The sequence below is a fragment of the Indicator indicator genome, chromosome 4 (genome assembly GCF_027791375.1).
Source record: "Indicator indicator isolate 239-I01 chromosome 4, UM_Iind_1.1, whole genome shotgun sequence".
NCBI classification, from domain to species: domain Eukaryota; kingdom Metazoa; phylum Chordata; class Aves; order Piciformes; family Indicatoridae; genus Indicator; species Indicator indicator.
Window position 1 is genome coordinate 14490216 of NC_072013.1, and position 26756 is coordinate 14516971.

The 26756-nt window shown below is 49.5% G+C and overlaps 1 protein-coding gene across 1 annotated transcript in view; it reads right to left on the reverse strand.

Annotated features, from left to right (window-relative positions):
* TTC17 (tetratricopeptide repeat domain 17) overlaps nucleotides 1-26756 on the reverse strand; it is an 80768-nt gene that overhangs the window by 51894 nt on the left and 2118 nt on the right. The window contains exons 2-9 of the mRNA XM_054380703.1: nucleotides 19791-19880; nucleotides 15218-15387; nucleotides 10572-10683; nucleotides 8359-8490; nucleotides 3611-3720; nucleotides 2825-2969; nucleotides 2035-2174; nucleotides 365-525 (exon numbers count right to left, since the gene is read on the reverse strand). Coding sequence (XP_054236678.1) covers nucleotides 365-525; nucleotides 2035-2174; nucleotides 2825-2969; nucleotides 3611-3720; nucleotides 8359-8490; nucleotides 10572-10683; nucleotides 15218-15387; nucleotides 19791-19880 — 1060 coding nt within the window. The remainder of the gene's footprint in view (nucleotides 1-364; nucleotides 526-2034; nucleotides 2175-2824; nucleotides 2970-3610; nucleotides 3721-8358; nucleotides 8491-10571; nucleotides 10684-15217; nucleotides 15388-19790; nucleotides 19881-26756) is intronic.

Genomic DNA, 26756 nt, shown 5'->3' on the forward strand with positions numbered 1-26756 from the left:
AGAGCCAGGGGGGAGTTGATCTCTTCTCCCAGGTAACAAATGATAGGATGAGAGGAAATGACCTCAAGTTGCACCAGGGCAGGTTTAGGTTGGAGCTTAGGAGAAACATTTTCAGTGAAGGAGTGGTTAAGCCCTGGACCAGGCTGCCCAGGGCAGTGGTGGAGTCCCCATCCCTGGAGGGATTCAAAAGCCATGGAGATGTGGTGCTGAGAGATGTGGTTTAGTGGTGACCTGGCAGTGATGGGTTAATGGTTGGCCTGGATGATTTTGAAGGTCTTTTCCCATGTTAATGATTCCATGATTCTATTAGCCTGAGCATGTGCAGTTTGTTGTTCTACCAAGCATGTACTCTACAAAGTTTTACCTAATTGAGCTTCTTTTGCCATCTGCGTCTCGTGGATGATGTTCCTCAAGATCTGCTCCTCCTGGATGAGCTTGTACTTGTCTAAAACATCCTGCTGCCTGAGGTAATGGTCATGCTGCTTCTGATATTCCTTCAATTCATTTAATGTTCGCTGCAGAGATCTTCAAAATTCAACAGTAGGAAAGATTTACTTGGAATGCCTTAGTGTCTTGTCTTGGTTTGAGCTGAAAAAGCTCTGGGCTGAGGACAGAATGAGTTCACCCCAAAGGAGTACATAAAAACACTCACACAGAATTGGAGCTTAAAAGAGAAATACTATTTCCAAAAGTAAACCAAATGCAAAAGGTATCAAGTCTAAAGGAGATATGTACACATACTCAGAGTAAGCCCTGGCTTAGCCCCAAACCAGGCCTCTGTTAGACCTCAGCTAGGCCTCAATCACACAGCAAAAGTATTCCCCCAACCAGCCAAACCTCCCACTACTCCCACTCAGCTCTTCCACCAGGATGAACAAGACTTGACAGTCACTTCTGGTGCTGCACTTGGGGCACAACAACCCCAAGCAAGGCTCCAGGCTTGGGGCAGTGTGGCTGGAAAGCTGCTGGCAGAAAGGGACCTGGGGGAGCTAAGGGACAAGCAGCTGAAGAGGAGCCAGCAGTGTGCCCAGGTGGCCAAGAAAGCCAAAGGCATCCTGGCTGGGATCAGCAATGCTGTGTCCAGCAGGAGCAGGGAGGGGATTGTCCCCTGGGACTCAGCTCTGGGGAGGCCACACCTGGAGTGTTGTGTCCAGTTTGGGGCAGCTCAATCCAAGAGAGATGTGGAGGTACTGGAGCCAGGGCAGAGGAGGGCAAGGAAGCTGGGAAGGGCCTGGAGAAGAAATCTGATGGAGAGAGACTGAAGGAGCTGGGGATGGTTAGTGTGAAACAGAGGAGGCTGAGGGGAGACCTCCTGGCTGTCTACAGATAACTGAAAGGAGGTTGTGGAGAGGTTGGTGCTGCTCTCTTCTCACAGGGAATTAGTGACAGAACAAGAGGGAATGGCCTCAAGCTGTGACTGGGCAGGTTTAGACTGGAGATTAGGAAGAAGTTTTTCCTGGCAAGAGTGGTCAGGGATTGGAATGTGCTGCCCAGGGAGGTGGTGGAGTCCCCAAGCCTGGCTGTGTTTCAAGGTGGTTTGGATGTAGTGCTTGGGGCTCTGGTTTAGGGGTGACCCTTGTAGAGCAGGGCTCTGGGTTGGCCTTGGTGATCCTGAGGGGCTTTTCCAACCTGAATGTTTCTGTGATTCTGCGATAGCAGCAGCCACACACCCAGAGCAGAGAGGCCAGAGAGAGAGAGAGCTGACTGGAAAGTCTGCTCCTTATACAGGGAGATACAGGAAAAGGGAATAGAATAACAAATTACAATATCCTGTGCCCTTCCCCTGTGACTCTCCAGCCCCTGGAGGACTATTAGCACTATGGTTTTACAATTAATCCATAACCTACAACACTCAGAAAGCATCAGTTGCACATTTTCAACCATGGGCTTCTCCAGGCATTCTTATGAATAATTTTAGGGGAGGCAAAGCAATCTATCAAGTTGAAAACAAGTATTCTTTTGGAAATGTAAACTGGTGCAACAGAACAATAAAAGGGAGACTGGAATCAGCACTAGGATGCTTCTTTAAGTTACCTGTGCTGGGCTTCCAGTTTTTGCTCGAGTTTCTGCTGGCACAGGACAGCATGCTTCCTTTTGACAGCTTGCTCAAACCCTGGTTTGGCCTGCAGAGCATGATCATAGCACAGGACTGAGTGGTTGTACTCTCCAAGCATCTGAAGAATGACCAAGAGAAAGAGAATTAACCATTGTTTGGTAATACAGGATGAAAAACAGAAGTCTATTTTAAAGAAGTCAAGTCAACCTTTCAATTTCTGATAACAAGCAGCTCTCACGGTGAGACCCTGGAAAAGGCTGCCGAGAGGAGGCTCCAAGCTTGGCAGTGTTCAAAGCCAGGTTGGATGGGACCTTCAGCAGACTGATCTAGTAGGAGGTGTCCTTACCTATGGCAGGGAGGCTAGATGATCTTTAAGGTTCCTTCCACCCCAAACCATTCTATGATTTTATGAAAGCCAGAAGCCTGCTCTAGTAGGAGGTATCTCTGACTACGGCAGAGCAGGGCTGGAACTAGATGATCTGTAAGGTTCCTTCCAACCCCAACCATTCTATGATTCTATTTCTAAAAACTCAGGCCACTAGATCTACTCAAGAAAGGCTGCAGAACAAATCTCTCTACAATTCACAAATGCAAATAAAAAAATCTTTTCCCAAAGCCAGACTCTTGAAAGAACATTAAACACGAAGCACGAAACGAACGAGAAACAGAGACACGACTGTAAGAAAGGGAAGCATTACAAATGAGGCCAGAAAAATTAACTAATACTCAGTTTTTCTACAAGTCTTGGAAAATAAAAGTAGTATTTACTGCATATATGTTTCCCAAAGTGTAATAGCTGGTGAAAAAGTCGCTGTAATCCAGAGCTGCATGGACCACAATAGCTGCATCTGCAGAGAAATGAGCCCGGTGCAGAATATTTGCCAAATTTACCAGTGCAATGTCTTTGTTTTGCCTAGAAGAAGAAAATTGAAAGAAAAAAAAAAAAACACAAAACACCAGACATTAAAAGGTCAGAGTGTATAAAAGAATCATGAGTAAGGACACATTCATTCATCAGCATCATTCATCATCAGCTCTCCAGCTAGCTGAAAGCAGGTTGGAGTGAGGCTGGTGTTGACCTCTTTCAAGTAGCTCATGAAAGGACAAGAGGAAAGGACAAGATGCACCAGGGGAGATTTAGGTTGGACATTATGAACAATTTCTTTGCTGCAAAAGTGGTCAGGCATTGGAACAGGCTGCCCATGGAGGTGGTGGAGTCATTGTCCCTGGAGGTGTTCAAAAAACCTGTGGGCATGGCACTCAGGGACATGGTTTAATGGCCATGGTGGTATTGGGTAGAAGGCTGGGCTTGATGATCTTAAAGGTCTTTTCCAACTTTAATGCTATGATCAGCCACACATTAAGTATGTGAGGTGATAGAAAATTGTCTAAACTAAAATTACCTAAATTGTTCTGTACCAGGCTTGCATATAAAGACTAAGAACAAGTAACATGGATTATGCCTTCAGATGCAGTCTGAGCAATTAAAACCTGTTTGCTAATTAGACTAATGGGAAAGCAATCGGAAAAGAAAACTTCAGTAGCAACTCTTACCTTGAAGAGAAATGAAGGGCACGCATGGCACATTCTACTACTTGGTATGGCTCATTCTTTATTCTCCAGTAAAAAGAAGCCATGTTATAGAGCACCCAGGAAGAAGAGTTCTGCAGTGAAGAGAAACACACAGACTGAACTTGATGACTAAGGCTAAAAGGTTAATTAGGGCTTTAATTACTAGGGGACAGAAAGCTGAGCAGCAAACCTGCTCTAAGTTTTATCCTCTTCCTCTGGAAAGCTGCCATTTGGCAATGGGAATGCTCAGGGAGAACAAACTAGCACAGGAATACATTAAAGAGGCAGAACTTCTGCCTTTCAGACACGTGCAAGCACTGAGTGAGATGGAATGAGGAGTGTCAGTACTCCAGGCATCAGCAGCTTAGCTGGAGCTCAATGAGAGCTCCCAGACTTGTCAGGAAGGCATTTCATAAAACCAAAACACATTTCACTACTGTTTGCTTGGGTTTTTGAGTACGTTTTTGTTTTATAACCCATCCTGCCTTGACAGAGCAATGAATGTGGCTTGCCAGACACACACAAATCCACAAGCCATTAAACATGACAGTAAGTATCTATTTACTGCCTTGGCTGATGCCTTCTGTTCCCTCTGCTTGCCTAGCAGCAAAGGTTTTCAGCCTGCCTATGTTGTAGGTTAGGGATTAACTGTCCTACCACAGAGACAAAAAGTCCCCCAGGGGCTCAAGCGTCATAGAATCAACCAGCTTGGAAGAGACCTCCAAGATCATCCAGTCCAAGCTATCACTCAACCCTATCCAATCAACCAGACCATGGCACCAAGTGCCTCATCCAGGCTTTACTTGAATACCTCCAGAGACGGTGACTCCACCACATCCCTGGGCAGCACATCCCAATGGCCAATCTCTCTCTCTCTCTCTGTGAAGAACTTTCTCCTCACCTCCAGCCTATACCTCCCCTGGCACAACTTGAGAGTCTGTCTCCTCGTTCTGCTGCTGGTTGCCTGGGAGAAGAGCCCAACCCCCACCTGGCTACAAGCTCCCTTCAGGTAGTTGTAGAGAGCAATGAGGTCTGCCCTGAGCCTCCTCTTCTCCAGGCTAAACACCCCCAGCTCACTCAGCCCCTCCTCATAGGGCTTGTGTCCCATGGAGAGGGCACAGGATATTGTAATCTGTTATTCTCTTCCCTTTTGCTGTATCTCCCTATACAAGGAGCAGACTTTCCAGTCAGCTCTCTACTCTGGGCTGCTGCCACTGAGTTGGGCTGTGTGTGAGTGAGCCCTGCTCTGGCCAGGGAGGTGGTGGAGTCACCTCCCCTGGAGGTGTTCCAAAACAGATTGGATGTGGCCCTTGGAGCCATGGTTTAGCTATCAGGAGGTGTTAGGTAATAGGTTGGACTTGATGATCTCTGAGGTCTTGTCCAACCTGGTTGATTCTGTGATTTGAATCTATTTCTTGGTGCACAGCTGAGTCCTGCTCTGGGTCTGTCTTGGTGGGGAGCAGTGAGGCCTAATGGAGGGGAGGTTGGGCTGGCTGGCGGGGATATTTTTGATGCATCATTGAGGCCTAACTGAGGCTTAATGTGGGGCTTAGCCAGGGCAGATTCTGAGTGTGTGTATCTATAACCTTGCACCTTGGTCCCTTTTATATTTGGTTTACTTTTGTGAACAGTATTGCTATTTAACGTCCAATTCTGTGTGACTGTTTTCATTTACTCTTTTTTTGGGGAGGGAAAATTAATTTTATTTACTCTTTTGGGGGAAGCAGGGGGAATTAATTTTATTTACTGTATTGGGGGGGGGGGGGGGGGTAAATTCATTCTGTCCTGAGTCCGGAGCTGTTTCGGCTCAGCCTGTTGCATCTGAAGAGTAAAGCAAACCCACACTTGCAAATCTGGGATCTGACGGCATGCACAGGGCATCTGTGATGGTTTGAAACTGTCTTTTTAATTTTTCCTTGCAAAGTTCAGAACAGAGAAAGTGAAAGAATGTAAATAAGTCACTATTGGGTGTAAGAAAGCAAAATAACGATTGTTCTAAACACTTCCATTGGATAGATAGAAATGTTTAAGAACTATTACCCAAAACAAAGTAGGCACTCTGCACATTCTGCGTTCTGCAGTGGGGGCAGTTGCTGGGCTGTCTGGCTGCTGTTTCTTCTTCTCTTCTGGCTGAAGATAACACACTGACCTTGGCAGCTAAGTTAACAACTTTCTGCTTAACTAACTCTGCTTCTCTGTCCAGGGGGGTCTGGGGGGGAAGCTCCTGGGAGAGGGAGGCCCCCTTTGGGAGGGTCCCCTTGGGGGGAAGCAAAGGGAGATCGGTTGTGCTTTTCTGTTGATTGTATATATTTGTGAATGTTGTGAATTTTGTATATTTGTACATATTCATTGCATTTCATTGTAGATTTTAGACTCTGCTTGTAAATACAGCTTTTCATTTGCTTCCAGACTGGGCTAGCCTGGTTATTGTCGGTGGGGGGGGGAATTTCAGCTCACACCAACACAGCATCTCTCTCACGTGGGGACAGCTCTCCAGCTCTCTTTCTGTGCACAGATGTAGCAGGTTGGAAATTCTAACACACACACCCCCCCTCCCCCAACGTTAACTTTACCAGGCTAGCTCAGTTTGGAAGCAAATGGAAGCTATGTTTACAAGCAAAACTCCAGCCTACAACGGAATGCAAGGAATATATACAAACAGACAGTATTTACAACATTTACAGGGATTTACAAATAATAAACAGCACAAGGACCATCCTGGCCAAAACACCAGGGAAAGCTGGCCCCCTGCCTCCTCTTCTCTGCCTCCCCCCGGCAAAAGGAAAGAAAGAGAAGAGTGGATAAGGTTAATACCAGACCAAGCAGTCAAGGTCAGCAGAGGTGTGTTAGAAATCCTGCCAGCCAAAAAGAAGCAAGAAGAGAGCAGAACACCCTGCACCATACTGCCCAACATTGTTTTGAGAACTAACCCTTCAGGGAGCTCTCCCACACGGGCGCCCAAACAAAACCTTGAGCCACCAAAACCACCAACGCCCAGATACCCATTTTAACTTTTCCATCTCCCCAGTCCTCCAATCCAATTTGCAGAGTTCCCTGCAGCAACCATCCTCTGCTACCAAAAAAAAAAAAAAACATCTGTGCTGGTTGGAGGCCAGACAGATCCTCTCTTGCCCCGAGAGGGACAAAAGAATGACACTCAGGCAAAGGCATTGAAGAGTGATGGAAAGTTTAAATGGAAAAGCAACTGGTGAAACTACAAAAACTACAAGCAGAGTGGCAAAGATATCCCAAAGTGCAGAGAGTCCCTTTTACAAAACCCAAAGGCCTCCCAGCTCTTCCCTTCTCCCCACCTGAGGGTCTGCCCAAAACCCCCAGGACTCTTTCTTCCCTCTCCACCCCGCACTGCTAGGCTAGTCTCAGGCTGGCCAGGTCTGAGACTGCCCTCCCTTCTCCTCCTGGCAGTAGGCCTAGACAGGTCTCCCTGATCCTCCCCCACTGTTACCCTATAGGAAGCATCTCCCATGGGAGCAGAGAGGGAAGAAAGAGGAGGAGAATGACTTTGCAGATGGATTTATAGGGTGCAAGATTTCTGGGTAGAAATAGGCCGTTTCCTGTGTCTACCTTATTGGGTTGGACACTGGGGACACCTGAGGTGTAACTTACGTGGCAGTGCCAGGAGGCACCCAGCCTGACCTGCCACACCCTCCAATAGACTTGTTTAGAATAACCATTCTTTTTTTTTTTTTTTTTTTTTTTTTTTTTTTTTTTTTTTACACCCAACAGCAATATATTCACATTTTTACTACTCTGGTAGTTACTAACATCTCTCTCGTAGTTACTAACATCTCTCTCTTAGTTACTAACATCTCTCTCTTAGTTACTAACATCTCTCTCTGTAGTTACTAACATCTCTCTCTTAGTTACTAACATCTCTCTCTTAGTTACTAACATCTCTCTCTTAGTTACTAACATCTCTCTCTTAGTTACTAACATCTCTCTCTGTAGTTACTAACATCTCTCTCTTAGTTACTAACATCTCTCTCTTAGTTACTAACATCTCTCTCTTAGTTACTAACATCTCTCTCTTAGTTACTAACATCTCTCTCTTAGTTACTAACATCTCTCTCTTAGTTACTAACATCTCTCTCTTAGTTACTAACATCTCTCTCTTAGTTACTAACATCTCTCTCTTAGTTACTAACATCTCTCTGTAGTTACTAACATCTCTCTCTTAGTTACTAACATCTCTCTCTTAGTTACTAACATCTCTCTGTAGTTACTAACATCTCTCTCTTAGTTACTAACATCTCTCTGTAGTTACTAACATCTCTCTCTTAGTTACTAACATCTCTCTCTTAGTTACTAACATCTCTCTCTTAGTTACTAACATCTCTCTCTTAGTTACTAACATCTCTCTGTAGTTACTAACATCTCTCTCTTAGTTACTAACATCTCTCTCTTAGTTACTAACATCTCTCTCTTAGTTACTAACATCTCTCTGTAGTTACTAACATCTCTCTGTTAGTTACTAACATCTCTCTGTTAGTTACTAACATCTCTCTTAGTCACTAACATCTTTCTCTTAATCACTAACATCTTTCTCTTAGTCACTAACATATCTCTGTTAGTTACTAGCATATCTCTGTTAGTTACTAGCATATCTCTGTTAGTTACTAGCATATCTCTGTTAGTTGCTAACATTTCTGTGCAAAAACGTTAAAAGGCACAGCCTAAAGCCAGCACAACAGCCTGAGATTGCAGTTCCATACCTTCATCAGCCCATCATAAATTCGGTGGCCTATTTCCTCTATACTCCTTCCCAGCCTCCGTGACAAGTATGTGAAGATTGGATCTTCTTTAGGTAACAAGGGAGCAGAGAGATTCACTCTTTCTTGGACCCCCTAAAAGAAAAACTGCAGATGGGTATTTGCTGACACTTGAAACCACAAGCAGAGGAATACACACAAGAGCAGGACTCCCAAGGGATGGTTACAGCTCGGTGGTTTTACCTTCACCTCATCCTTTCCTATCAAGACCTTAGGGATAATGTCACCTGGGTAATGGATAAGAAGATGTTGTTATAGACAGGCAAACACTAGAAGCAGCCAAAAGCAGCATTATCACAGTATATCAGAGGTTGGAAGGGACCTCAAGAGATCATCAGGTCCAACCCCCCTGACAGAGCAGGAGCACCCAGGGGAGTCTGCACAGGAATGCATCCAGGTGGGTCTGGAAAGTCTCCAGAGAAGGAGACTCCACAAGCCCCCTGGGCATCCTGTTCCAGGGCTCTGTCACCCTCACACCAAAGAAGTTTCTCCTCATGTTGAGGTGAAATCTTCTATGTTCCAGTTTGTCTCCATTGTTCCTTGTCTTATTGCTGTGCACCACCCACAAGAGCCTGGCCCCCTCCACTTGCCCCCCAGCCCTCAGCTATTGATAGACATTGATCAGATCCCTCTCAGCCTTCTCTTCTCCACACTAAACAGCCCCAGGGCTCTCAGGCTCTCTTCCCAGGGGAGATGCTCAAGTCCCCTAAGCATCCTCGTGACTGATTTCTGCTACAGGATAAATAACTGATCAACTAGCATAAATATAAGGATATATCCTACAATATAGCATAAATACACTATAAATACTGCTAGCACTGTCCACCTGGCAGCTTCATTTCACTAACAACCACTGAAGCCTTTAACTCACATTTGTCAGGCTACATGAACACTGTCTTAAGTGTTCTTACATCATCTCTCTTCACTTTCTTCCTTTCCCAAGTACATCCAGACCCAGGAACAGAGCTAGGGCAGTTCAGTTCCTGTTTGCTCCAGAAGAAGAATCTTCATTGGTAGGTGAAATGTTGTTTTAAAGTCTTGCCATAAAACAAATAGCAAGATATCACCCTTAGAGCTGCATCTGCATTAGGAAATTCGTTCAAGTCAACACTGCTGACAGATTTCTGCACCACATCTCCACTCTAATCTTTCTAAAGCAGATGAACTTTGTACCAGTAAAGAATAATTATCTCATCCTCTAGCTTAGGGCTTGGCACTTGGATACCAAAGAGACTTTCAAGTATGTTAGAGGGTACAGACAAGTCCTTAAAGGATTTTCTGACCCTGAATCTTCATCCTGCTCAGCCCTTTGCAGTTTTCAGCTGAAACAATTGACAGGGCAGAAGAATTTCCAACAAAAAGCTACCATTTTGCTAGAGTGTGTTCTGGAAACAACAGACTGCATTTTCCTCAAAATGGCTCTCTAAAATAAGGCAAATGATCAAATAAGCATAGAATGGTTTGGGTTGGAAGAGACCTCCAAAGGTCAGCTAGTCCAAGCCCCCTGCAGTCAGCAGGGACATCCTCCAGTGGAGCAGGTTGCTCAGAGACTTAACCTTGAATACCTACAGGATAGGGCCCCAGTTACCTCCCTGGGCAGCCTGCTGCAGTGTCCTAGTACCCTCATGGTGCAGAACCTGTTTCTAACATCCAATCTCAATCTGCTCTGCTCTAGTTTGAAGCCATTGTCCCTTGTCCTGTCCCTGCAGGCCTTTGCAAACAGTCTCTCTGCAGCCTTCTTGTAGCCCCCTTCAGGTCCTGGCAGGCTGCTATTAGATCTCCTTGAAGCCTTCTCTTCTCCAGGCTGAACACCCCCAGCTCCCTCAGCCTGTCCTCACAGCAGAGCTGCTCCAACCCCTGATCATTTTTGTTGCCCTCCTCTAGACCCACTCCATCAGATCCCCATCCTTCCTGTGTTGGGGGATCCAGATAGTAAGAACAGATAATAGCAATAACAAAAGAGAAACAGCACCAGATGGAACTGCCTTTCTCCAAGCAACTTCAACTGAGGGCACAACTGTGGTTCAAAAAACCCCTGAGACAGTCTTGAGAGACCAAAATACCTCTCAACCTTAAGTGACAACTGCCAGTAAGGGTTTTCTAGTCCTCTTCTTGATAGAGGAAAACATCCTACCTGCACTTTCTTGCTTGCTTACCCTTAAGTGCTGAAAAGCATGAATACTGTATGGAAGATCTAGAACTTTTGTACAGTCTGGCTGCTGCAGGTCTGGAGGCACCGGTGACTTTGTGTCTATGTAGTCTTCAGGGCTGAGGACATAAGACAGCAGACTCTAGATTAGAACACTGCTAAAGTTCATTAAAAGACAGTATCCTAATCGACAGACAACAGCCTCACAGGAAGTTAGGTGTTGGAAGGGAACTCTGGAGATCTTCCAGTCCAACTCCCCTGCCAGAGGAGGACCACAGAATCCAGCACAAGTCACACAGGAACACATCCAGACAGGGCTGGAAAGGCTCCAGAGAAGGAGACTCCACAACCTCTCTGGGCAGCCTGTTCCAGGGCTCTGGGACTCTCACAGTGAAGAAATTCCTCCTCATGTTGAGGTGGAACCTCCTGCGCTGGAGTTCACATCCATTGCCCCTTGTCCTGTCACGGGGTGCAACTGAGCAGAGCCTGTCCCTGTCCCCTCCCTCTTGAACTCCAGCCCTCAGCTATTGATAGACATTGATCAGATCCCCTCTCAGCATTCTCTTCTCCAGACTAAAAAGCCCCAGGGCTCTCAGCCTCTCCTCAGAGAGCACATGCTTCAGTCCCTTCATTGCACTCCTGATTTGACTGATAAAAAAAACACCCAAACAAAACCCCTGTGTTTGGAGCACATGAAACCATTTCTGGTATCTTCACAGATTTTCATTAGGATGTCATCAATGCAAAGTTAAACAAAGTTCTACCTGCTTTAGAGAAAACATCAACATTTGGGTAGTCTCCAAAACCTACCAGTGCCAAGCTAGTGTACTGCTACTGTGATTAATGATCTGTCTGCCAAGCAAACAGCAACTCATACAGATCAGAAAATTCTTTAACTGAAACAAACCCCAGGTATTAGTGAGAAGCCCAAATGAAGGTGCCTGAGGATAAAATTAACCTTTTCCCACCTCAAGTATTCATCTGATGATGTGAAAAATCGTAACACCACCAGGCTTGATCAACATCTTTGTTGGCAGAGGCATTGAGTGCACCCTCAGCAAGTCTGCTGATGTCACCAAGCTGTGTGGTGCAGCTGACACCCTGGACGGAAGGGATCCATCCAGACAGAACTTGACAGGCTGGAGAGGTGAGCCCATGACAACCTCTTGAGGTTCAACAAAACCAAATGCAAGGTACTATATCTGGGTCAGGGCAATCCCAAGCATGGAAATAGGCTGGGCAGGGACTGGCTGGAGAGCAGCCCTGAAGAAAAGGCCTTGGGGGTGCTGGTGCAGGAGAAGCTCAACAGGAGCCAGCAGTGAGCACTTGCAGCCCAGAGAGCCAAGCAGAGCCTGGGCTGCAGCAAGAGAAGTGTGGCCAGCAGGGCCAGGGAGGGGATTCTGCCCCTCTGCTCCACTCTGCTGAGACCACACCTGGAGCTCTGGGTCCAGTTCTGGAGCCTCTGTTCCAGGAAGGATCTGGAGGTGCTGGAAGGTGTCCAGAGAAGGGCCATGAGGATGAGAGAGGGCTGGAGCTGCTCTCATATGTGGACATATGTATGAGCACAAGAAAGCACATAATGTGTTCTTACTCCTGACTAGCTGTTTCAATGAGTGAATGGGCATTTTGGGTAAATACAGAAATACACACTTCTTAGTGCCTGTTTTTGTGTTGTGTTTTTTTTTTTTCCTTCTTCAAAGTGTAGGTCATGTAATATCAAATTGCTTTATTCCTCTGTGTGAGGATGTTTACTGAATTTTACCTCATAAGAGTTGGAGCTGTTCAGTCTGAAGAAGAGAAGAAGGCTCCATGGAGGCCTTCTTGTGGCCTTCCAGGATCTGAAGGGGGCTCCAAGAAAACTGGGGAGGGACTTTTGAGGGTGTCAGGGAGTGATAGGATTGGGGGGAATGGAGCAAAACTAGAAATGGGGAGATTCAGGCTGGATGTTAGGAAGAAGTTGTTCCCCATGAGGGTGGTGAGAGACTGGCAGAGGTTGCCCAGGGAGGTGGTGGAAGCCTCATCCCTGGAGGTTTTTGCAGCCAGGCTGGATGTGGCTGTGAGCAACCTGCTGTAGTGTGAGGTGTCCCTGCCCATGACAGGGGGGTTGGAACTGGCAGGTCCTTGAGGTCCCTTCCAACCCCGACAATTCTTTGATTCTATGAAAACCCAAACCATCAGCCCTGAAGATGAATTATCAGTGAAGCTGAATGCCAAGCAAACTGTCCACTCGTCACAGAATGGTTTAGGTTGGAAGAGACCTCAGAGATCATCTACTCCAACCTCCCTGACATGGGCAGGGACACCTCTCAACTAGACTTGGTTGCTTCAAGAGACTTGGTTGCTCAAGGACTCATCCAACTTGGCCCTGAACACCTCCTGAGAGGGGACATCCACATCCTCTCCGGACAACCTGGTCCAGAGTCTCACCACCCTTGTACCAAAGGGCTTCTTCCTGAGATCCAGTCTAGGCCTGCTGCAGCCACTAGTCTGCAAACAAGAGCTGGGAGATGTGCAGAGTACATGGGATTGTGAAATACTTTCTAGCTGACCAATTGCACACTGCAAAAAGCCAAACAATAACATTCCACGTGTGCCAAGAACAACCTTGGCACCCTTGGATTGGAACACGCTGCAGAAGCCACCTCCTTGAACATGCTGGCACCTCTTAACTGGGAAAAGATTTTTACCTTATCTATGTGGTTGGGTTTTATTAGTTAAGGGATTGATAAGAAAGAGAATTTACACAGCTACTTGGAGCAATAGAGGAGACTGGAGGGGTTAGGGCTGCTAGGGACTTCTGTTAGTTAGCTGCTTACTGCTTTCCATGGAAACATGAGGAAATATTTTTTATCCTGTGAGGGTGACAGAACACTGGAACAGGCTGCCCAGGGAGGTTGTGGAGTCTTCCTCTCTGGAGATATTCAAAATCTGCCTGGCTGTGTTCCTGTGTGACCTGCTCTACATGATCCTGCTCTAGCAGGGGGGGTTAGACTGGATGAGCTTCTGAGGTCCCTTCCAGTCCCTAACATTCTGCAATTCTCTGTTAAGGGCTTCTGGGACTTCTGTTAAGGACACTCTAAGACTTTGTAATGCTGGGAATTCTACAACACTGGAATAAAGGACTCTGAGATTCACTGCTCTCTGCATTTCTGGAATTCTACTTGCAGCAGTAGTAGGGTTTGTGCCCTACCTTGGTCACCCAATAGCTCCTCGTTATAAGAAGCTACTACTACAGCAGCACCCTGAATCAGGGGTGCAGTATAACCATACTCTCCCTCAGCTTCAAATCAAAGAGGGGACATCCACATCCTCTCTGGGCAACCCATTCCAGAGTCTCTCCACTCTCAGTGATGAAGAACTACTTCCTCATCTCCAGTCTAACCATGCTCTCCCTCAGCCTCAAACTATTCACCCTTGGCCTGTCCTTAGACACCCTCCTGAGAAGTCCCTCTGCAGCCTTCCTGTAGGATCCCTTCAGCTATTGGAAAGCAGCTCTAAGGTCCCCCCAGGGTCTTCTCTTCTCCAGGCTGAACACCCCCAGCTCCCTCAACCCATTCTCACAGCAGAGGTGCTCCAGCCCTTGGATCATCTCTGTGGCCCTCCTCTGGACTTGCTCCAACACCTCTGTGTCCTTATGATGGGGACACCACAATTGGACCTTTCCTTGTTTAAACACAGGGCATGGAATCTGCCAGAAGGTTCACAGCTTGGTAATCTACAGAATTCCCTTAAAATTTCAATCAACAAGCCCCCACTACAAGTTGAGTGGGGCTCAAAACACCCTCAAGCAAATTCAACCCCCTTCTACAGGCTGCACTTCAGTTTGATTCCCATCTGCTCATTGCACTACAGACTTACAGCAGAGCAGGATGGACTGGGAAGGTTGGAATAGAGTGGAGATGTTTCAGGATAGGGCTGACAAGGACAGTTTGTGGGTGATAGCATTTCTGTATCATACTCTTCCACAATTAGTGGCAGAGGTGGTTTTTCCACTTTATTCCACACTAACAGAATCACAGAATTAGGTTGGAAAAGACCTTTGAGGTCATCAAGTCCAACCTATCACCCAACATCATCCAATCAACTCAACCATGGCACTGAGAGCCTCATCCAGGCTTACTTTAAACACCTCCAGGGATGGTGACTCCACCACCTCCCTGGGCAGCACATCCCAATGGCCAATCTCTCTGTCTGGGAAGAATTTCTTCCTCACATCCAGCCTAAACCTCCCCTGGCACAGCTTGAGACTGTGTCCTCTCCTTCTGTCCCTGCTTGCCTGGGAGAAGAGCCCAACCCCCACCTGGCTACAACCTCCCTTCAGGCAGTTGTAGAGAGCAATGAGGTCTGCCCTGAGCCTCCTCTTCTCCAGGCTAAACACCCCCAGCTCCCTCAGCCTCTCCTCACAGGGCTGTGCTCCAGACCCCTCCCCAGCCTTGCTGCCCTTCTCTGGACAGGTTCCAACAACTCAAGATCTTTCTTAAACTGAGGGGCCCAGAACTGGACACAGGACTCAAGGTGTGAAACAGAAAACAAAGTGACTGTGATCTAAACAATAGGCAGCGAAGGTTGTTGTGGTTTTGTTTTGTTTTTTTTCCTTTACATTTAGATTTTTCTTCATTCATTCAAAATCTGAAGGACAAAGCATCTCCTTACCGGATATCTTTGCTCTCTAAGGTGATGTAGGTGCCATCATACAGATCTAGGTCCCCCAAGGGCACCTTGGCTTTAATGCAGTCAGGATCCTCTTTATTATGCCTTTGTTCCAGCCCTGTGTCTCTGTCCTCATTTTCCTCTATATGAATCTTTTGAGCAACTAACTGTTTCTGTAGAAAAAAAAAAAAACACAAAAGAAAGGAAACAGGAGAATGGACACTGATGAAACTCTGTTGCTGCTAGGAGTTGAACAGCTGAACTTAGAGCAAGCTGGGAGGAAATCTGAACCACTGTCTTCAAATTTGGGAAGTATTAGCCAATGTTTCTCAACATCTGTACGTCATTTTTTATTTACATGGTATGTAAATACTTTTATTAGAAATCATAGGACTTGAACATGCCTACTTCTTGCCTCGCTTTGCACATCTCTCTCTGCTTCTCGCCTCGCGCACCTCTCGCGCTGCTTCTCGCCTCGCCTCGCGCACCTCTCCCTGCTTCTCGCCTCGCCTCGCGCATCTCGCGCTGCTTCTCGCCTCGCGCATCTCGCGCTGCGCCTCGCCTCGCGCATCTCGCGCTGCGCCTCGCCTCGCGCATCTCGCTCTGCGCCTCGCCTCGCGCATCTCGCTCTGCGCCTCGCCTCGCGCATCTCGCTCTGCGCCTCGCCTCGCGCATCTCGCTCTGCGCCTCGCCTCGCGCATCTCGCTCTGCGCCTCGCCTCGCGCATCTCGCTCTGCGCCTCGCCTCGCGCATCTCGCTCTGCGCCTCGCCTCGCGCATCTCGCTCTGCGCCTCGCCTCGCGCATCTCGCTCTGCGCCTCGCCTCGCGCATCTCGCTCTGCGCCTCGCCTCGCGCATCTCGCTCTGCGCCTCGCCTCGCGCATCTCGCTCTGCGCCTCGCCTCGCGCATCTCGCTCTGCGCCTCGCCTCGCGCATCTCGCTCTGCGCCTCGCCTCGCGCATCTCGCTCTGCGCCTCGCCTCGCGCATCTCGCTCTGCGCCTCGCCTCGCGCATCTCGCTCTGCGCCTCGCCTCGCGCATCTCGCTCTGCGCCTCGCCTCGCGCATCTCTCTCTGCGCCTCGCCTCGCGCATCTCTCCTGCTTCTCGCCTCGCCTCGCGCATCTCTCCTGCTCTCGCCTCGCCTCGCGCATCTCTCTCTGCGCCTCGCCTCGCGCATCTCTCTCTGCGCCTCGCCTCGCGCATCTCTCTCTGCGCCTCGCCTCGCGCATCTCTCTCTGCGCCTCGCCTCGCGCATCTCTCTCTGCGCCTCGCCTCGCGCATCTCTCTCTGCGCCTCGCCTCGCGCATCTCTCTCTGCGCCTCGCCTCGCGCATCTCTCTCTGCGCCTCGCCTCGCGCATCTCTCTCTGCGCCTCGCCTCGCGCATCTCTCTCTGCGCCTCGCCTCGCGCATCTCTCTCTGCGCCTCGCCTCGCGCATCTCTCTCTGCGCCTCGCCTCGCGCATCTCTCTCTGCGCCTCGCCTCGCGCATCTCTCTCTGCGCCTCGCCTCGCGCATCTCTCTCTGCGCCTCGCCTCGCGCATCTCTCTCTGCGCCTCGCCTCGCGCATCTCTCTCTGCGCCTCGCCTCGCGCATCTCTCTCTGCTTCTCGCCTCGCTCTGCGCATCTCTCTCTGCTTCTCGCCTCGCTTCGCGCATCTCTCTCTGCTTCTCGCCTCGCCTTGCGCATCTCTCTCTGCTTCTCGCCTCGCCTCTGCGCATCTCTCCCTGCTTCTCGCCTCGCCTCGCGCATCTCTCCCTGCTTCTCGCCTCGCTTTGCGCATCTCTCCCTGCTTCTCGCCTCGCCTCGCGCAACTCTCTCTGCTTCTCGCCTCGCCTCGCGCATCTCTCTCTGCTTCTCGCCTCGCCTCGCGCATCTCTCTCTGCTTCTCGCCTCGCCTCGCGCATCTCTCTCTGCTTCTCGCCTCGCCTTGCGCATCTCTCTCTGCTTCTCGCCTCGCCTCGCGCATCTCTCTCTGCTTCTCGCCTCGCCTCGCGCATCTCTCTCTGCTTCTCGCCTCGCCTCGCGCATCTCTCTCTGCTTCTCGCCTCGCCTCGCGCATCTCTCTCTGCTTCTCGCCTCGCCTCGCGCATCTCTCTCTGCTTCTCGCCTCGCCTCGCGCATCTCTCTCTGCTTCTCGCCTCGCTTCGCGCATCTCTCTCTGCTTCTCGCCTCGCCTCGCGCATCTCTCTCTGCTTCTCGCCTCGCCTCGCGCATCTCTCTCTGCTTCTCGCCTCGCCTCGCGCATCTCTCTCTGCTTCTCGCCTCGCTTCGCGCATCTCTCTCTGCTTCTCGCCTCGCTTCGCGCATCTCTCTCTGCTTCTCGCCTCGCTTCGCGCATCTCTCTCTGCTTCTCGCCTCGCCTCGCGCATCTCTCTCTGCTTCTCGCCTCGCTTTGCGCATCTCTCTCTGCTTCTCGCCTCGCTTCGCGCATCTCTCTCTGCTTCTCGCCTCGCTTTGCGCATCTCTCTCTGCTTCTCGCCTCGCTTTGCGCATCTCTCTCTGCTTCTCGCCTCGCTTTGCGCATCTCTCTCTGCTTCTCGCCTCGCTTTGCGCATCTCTCTCTGCTTCTCGCCTCGCTTTGCGCATCTCTCTCTGCTTCTTGCCTCGCTTTGCGCATCTCTCTCTGCTTCTTGCCTCGCTTTGCGCATCTCTCTCTGCTTCTCGCCTCGCTTTGCGCATCTCTCTCTGCTTCTTGCCTCGCTTTGCGCATCTCTCTCTGCTTCTTGCCTCGCTTTGCACATCTCTCTCTACTTCTTGCCTCACCTTGCACATCTCTCTCTGCTTCTTGCCTCGCCTTGCCCACCTCTCTCTACTTCTTGCCTCGCTTTGCACATCTCTCTGCTTCTTGCCTCGCTTTGCACATCTCTCTGCTTCTTGCCTCGCTTTGCACATCTCTCTACTTCTTGCCTCACCTTGCACATCTCTCTCTGCTTCTTGCCTCGCTTTGCACATCTCTCTCTGCTTCTTGCCTCGCTTTGCACATCTCGCTCTGCTTCTTGCCTCGCTTTGCACATCTCTCTCTGCTTCTTGCCTCGCTTTGCACATCTCTCTCTGCTTCTTGCCTCGCTTTGCACATCTCTCTCTACTTCTTGCCTCACCTTGCACATCTCTCTCTGCTTCTTGCCTCGCCTTGCCCACCTCTCTCTACTTCTTGCCTCACTTTGCACATCTCTCTTTGCTTCTTGTTTTGCGTTGGATACCTCTCTCTAATTCTTGACTTGGATTCCTGTATTTTTCCTGCTGTACCTAAAAAGAAGGCTGCTAGCATCCCAAAGGCATGGCAGGCCACTCAGAACAGAAGCCAGTTTTTAGTAATACCTCATCTTTTCTTTTTTTGGGGACCTTTTTCTCCCACTGTAAGACATCTGAATAGCAGAGATTGCAAACAAAATGAACTTCTTAACCATTCACCCTGCTAATTACCACTGAACTGGCAGGCTTAGTGCTAGAATTAAGACTAAATTTGGACAGATCAGTTGATGAGCTACCCTTTACCTCAGAAAGCTCATAGGGATTGATTACTATGGACTAATGCTCTACCCCAGTACAGCAAGCTGTATTTCATCCTCACTTGGATCTGCAAACCTGAAACCCTATTAAAGGCTGCCAGGATCTCTATGTGAAGGAAACTGGCATTTTTAATTGAAGCCACACACAATACCAAAGCTGCAAACAGCAGCAGCTTGTACAAGATCTCTCATTAGAGAACTTCTGCTCAGAGTCGTTTTCATGCCACAGATTGAACATTAGTGACTGCCAAACCCACAACCCACGCCCTGAAAAGGTCACCACTGTGGTTCCATTCATAGCTAATATGTGCATGACCACAGAAATGAGTACAGTCCCACGAGAAAGCTTGGCTGAACACAGGGACAAGAGGGGCAGTCCTGCTTTTTTACCTCCCTTCCACTTCTCCCATACTCAGTGACAGAATGGTGGGTGTTGGAAGGCACCTCTGGAGACCACCTAATCCAACCTCCTTCCCAATTATCCAGTTGTGCTAATCTGACAAATCCAAAACTGGCACAACAGAAAGGTGTGTCCAGCCATGAGCTAGCCCAGCCCATATTATATTTAAAGTTTAGGTTATGGGATTGAAGGTCACTGAAGTGCTCTTCAGAAGGGTGTTCTCAGACCTCTTCTCAGTAATAAAGGAGCTTGATGAAAATCACAGGTGATCTGCTCTGTGTTCTCCTGGAATACAGCAGTCAACAACAGAATCCAGTATCCAAATGACTTTTAAATGTTAGGAGTTATGGATAACAACAGGGAACAGTGCAAGGGAAGCAGTGGATTCCCTGAGTTTTAAGCCTCAGCTTGACAGGGAGCTGGGCCAGAAAGGTTGGAGCAGGTGATCCCTGGGGTGCCTTCCAGCCTGGCATTCTGGGATTCAACTGGGGCCAGTGATAACCACAGCTGAGCAAACCTGAGGCACAAACCTCTTGTGAGCTGAAGAATCTGAAGATCTCACAGAAGCAAAAGTGGGCCAATAACGACTTCTGCTCCCCACCTAAATCTAAAAGCCTGTGCACAACAATCTGTGCTTGCAGAAGTGAGTAGTGAACGTATTGCTTTACCTCCAGTTCTTTGAGGTAGTTCACTGTCGTTTCTTGTCTCATCAGGATTACCAAATCGTGTGGGTTCCTCAAGTTCATTGGTGAATCCACCTGCAAGGCATGTCCACAGTCCATCATGTAAGACATTCTCCTCAGGAGGACAGTTTCAAAAGGCTATGTTACGGTCATTCATAAAATTCATAGAATGGACCTTAAAGATCATCCAGTTCCAACCCCCCTGCCATGGGCAGGGACACCTCCCACCAGCCTAGGCTGCTCAAGGCCTCATCCAACCTGACCTTGAACACCTCCAGGCAGGGGACAGCCACAGCTTCTTTGGGCAACCTGTTCCAGTGTCTTACCACCCTCACTGGAAAGAATTCTTCCTAAAATCCAGTCTAAATCAGTCCTCTTCAAGCTTCAATCCATTCCCCCTCATCCTGTCATTACCAGCCCTTGTCAAAAGTCCCTCCCCAGTCTGTAGCCCCATTCAGGTACTGGCAGGCTCCTATTAGGTCACCCTGGAGCCTTCTCTTCTCCAGGCTGAACAGCCCCAACTCACTCAGCCTGACCCCACAGGGGAGGTTCTTCATCCCTCTGATCATCTTCGTGGTCTTCCTCTGGATGTGCTCCATCATGTCCATGTACCACATATTCTGGGGGCATCAGAGCAGTGCTGCAGGTGAGGTCTCAGCAGAGCAGAGGGGCAGAATCCCCTCCCTGTGCTGCTGCTCTCCCTGCTCTGAAAGCAGTGCCAGTGACCACTGCTGGCTCCTGGGGACTCTGCCACCAACTGACAGCCCTAGGTCAACCACAGATTGTCTGACAGAAGTCTTCTGTCGACTCAACACTCCTAATACATCATCCATAATTTCAATCTATACCTCAAACTTTGCTAAGATAAGAACCCAATTCCAACCATTCCTCTTAAGCTGCTGCTTCCACACCATGGACCTTCAGTCCTTTCTCAGACCATTTCACCTCAATCAAAGAATTGTCAGGGTTGGAAGGGACCTCAAGGCTCAGCCAGTTCCAACCCCCCTGCCATTGCCAGGGACACCTCACACTACAGCAGGTTGCTCACAGCCACATCCAGCCTGGCTGCAAAAACCTCCAGGGATGAGGCTTCCACCACCTCCCTGGGCAACCTCTGCCAGCCTCTCACCACCCTCGGGGGAAGCTCACACTGCCTGCTCCTGTCCAGCTTCTCATTCACCAGCACCCCCAAGTCTTCTTCCACAGGGCTGCTTTCTATCATGTCCCTCAGCACCACATCTACCACAGCTTTTCAATCCCTCTAGAGATGGGGACTCCACTGCTTCTCAGGGCAGCCTGTTCCAGAGCCTGACAACCCTTTTGGGGAAGAAATTGTTCCTCATGTCCAACTTAAATCCTCCCTGGTGCAACTTGAGGCTGTTTCCTCTTGTCCAATGGCTTGGAAGAGACTGACCCCCACCACACTCCAGTATGAACAATTCTTTTGGTCATTTGTTTAGCAGACAGCAGACTTGGAAGGATAAGAGACTGAGCCAAGAAAGATGTCACAGTGCCAAGCAAATTAACCTTTAGAGAAAGAGCAAAGCAAACATCCACCTGTCAGTTTTCAAGATAGGACTGCCTGCTTCATGTATCACACACTCCCTGAATCCCAGCATGGTAGGGGTTGGAAGGGACCTCTGGAGATCATCCAGTCCAATACCCCTGCTAAAGCAGGGCACCCACAGCAGCTTGCCCAGGGTCACAATGGAGAGGTGGGTTTGGAATCTCTGCAGAGAAGGAGACTCCACAACCTCTCTGGGCAGCCTGCTCCAGGGCTCCAGCACCCTCACAGTCACAAAGTTTTCCCTTCTGTTCCTGTGGCACCTCCTCTGCTCCAGCTTGCCCCCAGTGCCCCTTGTGCTGTCCTTGGACATCCCTGAGCAGAGCCTGGCTCTGTCCTCCCCTCACTGCCCTGCACATCTTCATCCCCAGCAATGAGGGCAGCCCTCAGGCTCCTCTGCTCCAAGCTCCAGAGCCCCAAGCTCCCTCAGCCTGTCCTCACAGGGAGATGTTCCACTGCCTGCAGCAGCTTTGTGCCTCTGGGTGGACTCTCTCAAGCATTTCACAGAATGGTTTGGGCCAGAACAGACCTCAAAGATCATCCAGTTCCAACCCCCTGCCATAGGCAGGGACACTTTCCACCAGCCCAGGTTGCTCAAAGCCTCATCCAACCTGGCCTTGAACACCTCCAGGGAGGAGGCATCCACAACCTCCCTGGGCAACCTGTTCCAGTGTCTCACTGGAAAGAATTTCCAGTTCCCACTGGAAATAATTTTTTCCTTATCTCCAGTCTCAATCTCCCCTCTTCCAGCTCAAAACCATTGCCCTTCATTCTATCACTCCCAGCCCCTGTCAAAAGTCCCTCCCCAGCCTTCTTGTAGCCCCCTTCAGGTCCTGGCAGGCTCCTATTAGGTTTCCCTGGAGCCTTCTCTTCTCCAGGCTGGGCACCCCCAGTTCCCTCAGCCTGTCCTCATAGGGGAGGTGCTCCAGCACTCTGATCATCTTTGTGGCCTTCCTCAGCTCTGCTACATCAGGTCTGTGAGATGAGAGCAGTTGTTCCTGCTTCCTGCACTGCATTTCATCTGCCAGCTGTCTGTCTTCTCTTTAGGCCAAAGTTTCTCTCTTCCCTTGAAGCACCCCAGCACTTCTGCAGTGAGCAGTTTCCCTGCTGCCACACAAGCAGTGTCTGCAATCAGTTATACATTAGCTTGAACTTTACACCACTGAGTGGTGAAATTCTGCACAGTGAGGGTGATGAGACACCTGAACAGGTCTTGTAGTGATAGGACAAGGAGGAAGGGATTGAAGCTGAAAGAGGGGAGATTGAGACTGGAGATTAGGAAGAAATTCTTTCCAGTGAGGACGGGGAGACACTGGAACAGGATGCCCAGGGAGGTTGTGGCTGTCCCCTGCCTGGATGCACTCAAGGCCAGGCTGGATGAGACCTTGAGCAACCTGGGCTGGTGGGAGGTGTCCCTGCCCATGGCAGGGGGGTTGGAACTGGATGATCTTTGAGGACCCTTCCAACCCAAACCATTCCATGGTGCTAGGAATAAACACCTGCACTCAGCAGACAGCATCTCACTAAAGACAGACTATTACTCACTGCCTGCCTTTCAGGAACACACACCTGAAGGCAGACTCAAAGAAGAAGATGAACTGATCCAAAGCATGTTTTTTGACCTGAAAACAAGCTCCTAGAGCAACAGAGCCAGCCTGATGGCTTCTCTCCTGAGGACTTAACCCAGACAACGAAATGCTACAGGCACTGCTGGGAATTCATTTTGCTTCATCATTCAGAAAGTGGAACAGCAGGGCCTACTTAGCAAGCACTCTCGTTTACTAGATGAGATCTTGCTGCTAGATGGAAAACTGTGCAGCTTGTGTTCATTTTGCCACCCCTGCCAGGTTGTTATACCACTAGGAACTCCAGCTCAAGTGCTGTTGGCAGTGTTATGCCCCAGGAAAACCAATCTCTCTTGAATGTAGTCTCCTACTCAAGGCTTACAGCCTGTAAGGAGAATCAGCTAGCAGAGACTGGAGGCCAATAACGTGAAATATTCTCACCCCCCACCTGCCTCAAACAGATTCTGGTGGTTGTGTTTTGGATATAGTCCAGGATGTGCAAGGTCTGCTTTCAGCTCCTTATCCATAGCACGCTGTGGTAAGAAGTAAAACAAGGCTGAGAGCAGCAAAGTAAAAGCTACATGGAAGTCACTTGTCACCAGTGCTTCTCTGGATATTCACAGACAGTGGCTTCATCTAGCATGGGGCATGCCAGGAACTTGCCACCACTTGTTTTGCCCACATCATAATGATCTGGGCATCACTGAGACAAACTGAGGTAGTCACAGAATGGTCTGGGCTAGAAGGGACCTCCAAAGCTCATCCAGTCCAACCCCTCTGCACTCAGCAGGGACATCCCCCACTAGATCAGGTTGCTCAGAGCCTTGTCGAGCCTGACCTTGAATATTTCCAGAGATGAGGCCTCAACCACCTCCACTTGGACTACAGGTTGCCCAGGAAGACCAAGCCTGTTCCTCTGTGAAGAGGAGACAAGCTTAAAACAAGTGTTTCAGGCTGGCTGGGAATGCTAACAGTCCTACAGCTAAACAACAAATAATGCCATTGTAATTTCATTGCCATGTGAGTATGAACACCACCACTATGAACCACCAGACAGTATTGGTTCTGCACCATGAGGGTGGGGGAACACTGCAGCAGGTTGCCCAGGGAGGGAGTTGAGGCCCCATCCCTGGAAATATGCAAGGTGAGGCTCAACAAGGCTCTGAGCAACCTGATCTAGTTGAGGATATCCCTGTTGACTGCAGAGGGGGTTGGACTGGATTACCTTTGGAGGTCCCTTCCAACCCAACTATTCTAGGATTCTATGGCTAGCCACTTCCAGCTAGAGACTGCCATGCTGGAAGCATTGTGCCCAGCAGTGCAAAGTCCAACAGTGCCTGATCACCAGGGATCAATACTGGGGAAAACACTCCAGCAGTGCTGGGGACACCAGACCTGGAGGCAGTGCTGCAGGTGGGGTCTCAGCAGAGCAGAGGGGCAGAATCCCCTCCCTGTGCTGCTCTCTCCCTGCTCTGGATGCAGCTCAGCACACAGCTGCCTGCTGGGCTGCCAGGGACCACTGCTGGCTCCTGGGGAGTTTGTCACCAACTGACACCCCCAAGGCCTTCTCCTCCACACTGCTCTCCAGCCATTCCTCACCCAGCCTGGATCTGTGCTTGGGATTGCCCTGACCCAGGTGTAGCACTTGGCCTTGTTGAGCTTCATGAGGTTGGCTTGGGCTCACCTCTCAAACCCTTCCAAGTCCATCTGGATGCCATCCCTTCCCTCCAGCATGGCAACCACACCACACAGCTTGGTGTCATCCACAAAAGCTGCTCACAGAGTGCCCATGTCACTGACAAAGACCTTAAACCACACTGGTCCCAGCACCAACCCTGAGGGATGCCACAACCCGAGAGCTTACAAAAGGAATGTGGGCAAAAGCACCACTGAAAAACGCAGGAAGTTAAAAACAGTTGGAAAGAAGGTCAAGGCACTGGTAAAAACCCAAGTTCTCATGCTGAACAGCAAGTGAACAAAGAACATTCCCAACAATTAAAAGCAAAGGGATGCCCTCCAGGGAAATTTTAGGCTGTAGTCCTGTTAATAAGTACTGAGGTCTTGGTGTTGGGAGAAGGAATACTGAGGTTCTGCCAGGGGGAATCATCCCATTGCCAATCAATCACAGAATCTCTCAGGCTGGAAGTGACCCCCTAGGACCATGGAAGTCCCACTCCCTACTCTCCTAGGACTACCTAAACTGTATCATACGACTTGAAGAGCTTCATCCAGACACTGCTTCAACTCTGACAGGCTTGGTGCCACAACCACTTCCCTGGGGAGCATACTCCAGTGACTGACCCTCCTCTCAGTGAAGAGCCTTTCCTCATGTCCAATCTGAACTTCCCCATGCACAGCTTCCCTCCATTTCCTTATGTCCTGTGATGAAGTCGGCCCTCAGCCTTCTCTTCTCCAAGCTAAACAAACCAAATGATTCACAGATTCACAAAATGATTTAGTTTGGAAGGGACCTTAAAGATCATCCAGTTCCAAACCCCCTGCCATGGGCAGGGACACCTCCCATCAGCCCAGGTTGCTTAAGGCCTCATCCAACCTGGCCCTGAACACCTCCAGGCAGGGTGTCATCCACAGCCTCCCTGGGCAACCTGTTCCAGCATCTCACCACCTCACTGTCAAGAATTTCTTCCTAATCTCCAGTTTCAGTCTGCTCTCTTCCAGCTCAAAGCCACTGCCTCTTGTCCTATCACTACAAGCCTTTGTCAAAAGTCCCTCCCCAGCTTTCTTGTAGCCCACTTCAGCTACTTGAAGGCTGCCCTAAGGTCTCCAGGCTGAGCAGCCCCAACTCTCACAGCCTGTCCACACAGGGGAGGATCTGATTATCTATTTCCTCTGGACCTGCTCCAGCAGCTCCATGTCCCTCTTATGGTGGGAACAGCACAGCTGGATGCAGTGCTCCAGGAGGGGTCTCCCAAGAGCAGAGGAGCAGAATTCCCTCCCTCATCCTACTGGTGACACTGCTCTTGATGCATGCCTCATCTGCTCAGCTACTCCTCCTAAGTCTTGTCCATGAGGCCTTTCACCATTTGGTCCCCCTTTCTCTAAAGGTTTGATGTCCTCTTCATACTGAGGTGCCCAAAACCACTGACAGGACTCAAGGTGGGGCTGTGCCAGCACACTGCAGAGTGGGACAATGACAATTCCTTCCTAGCACTGGACAACAGAGATTATCTTATGGGTTTGCTGCTAATTATTGACACAATTGACATAATTACAGAATCACAGTATGTTAGGGGTTGGAAGGGACCTCTGGAGATCACCCGGTCCAACCCCTCTGCCAGAGCAGGATTGCCTGGAGCAGGTCACACAGGAATGCACCCAGATGGGTTCTGAGTATCTCCAGAGAGGGAGACTCCACAACCCCCCTGGGCATCCAAAACATTGACATTCACTCCAGGAAACACCCACTCTGGTGAAGCTGCAAGCAAGGAAAGTTATTCCATAGATTTTATCACCTCAGCTATAGACCTTGAGAACTTTCTGCATGGATTGCCCCTGCTGAGAACACTTTGTCAGGTACAACAGAGCAGCTTACTGTACAGCAGCAGCACAGTGGAAAGTTCCACCAGTAGCACCAGTTAGCTACCATGGCAAAAAGCCATTTCCTCCAGTCAGTGCTGAATTCAGCTGATCAGATTTTCAAATCATTTTAGCTAAGGACAGACTGAGAGAGTTGGGGCTGTTCAGTCTGGAGAAGAGAAGGCTCCCAAGAGACCTTCTTGTGGCCTTCCAGGATCTGGAGGGGGCTCCAAGAAAGCTGGGGAGGGACTTTTGAGGGTGTCAGGGAGTGATAGGACTGGGGGG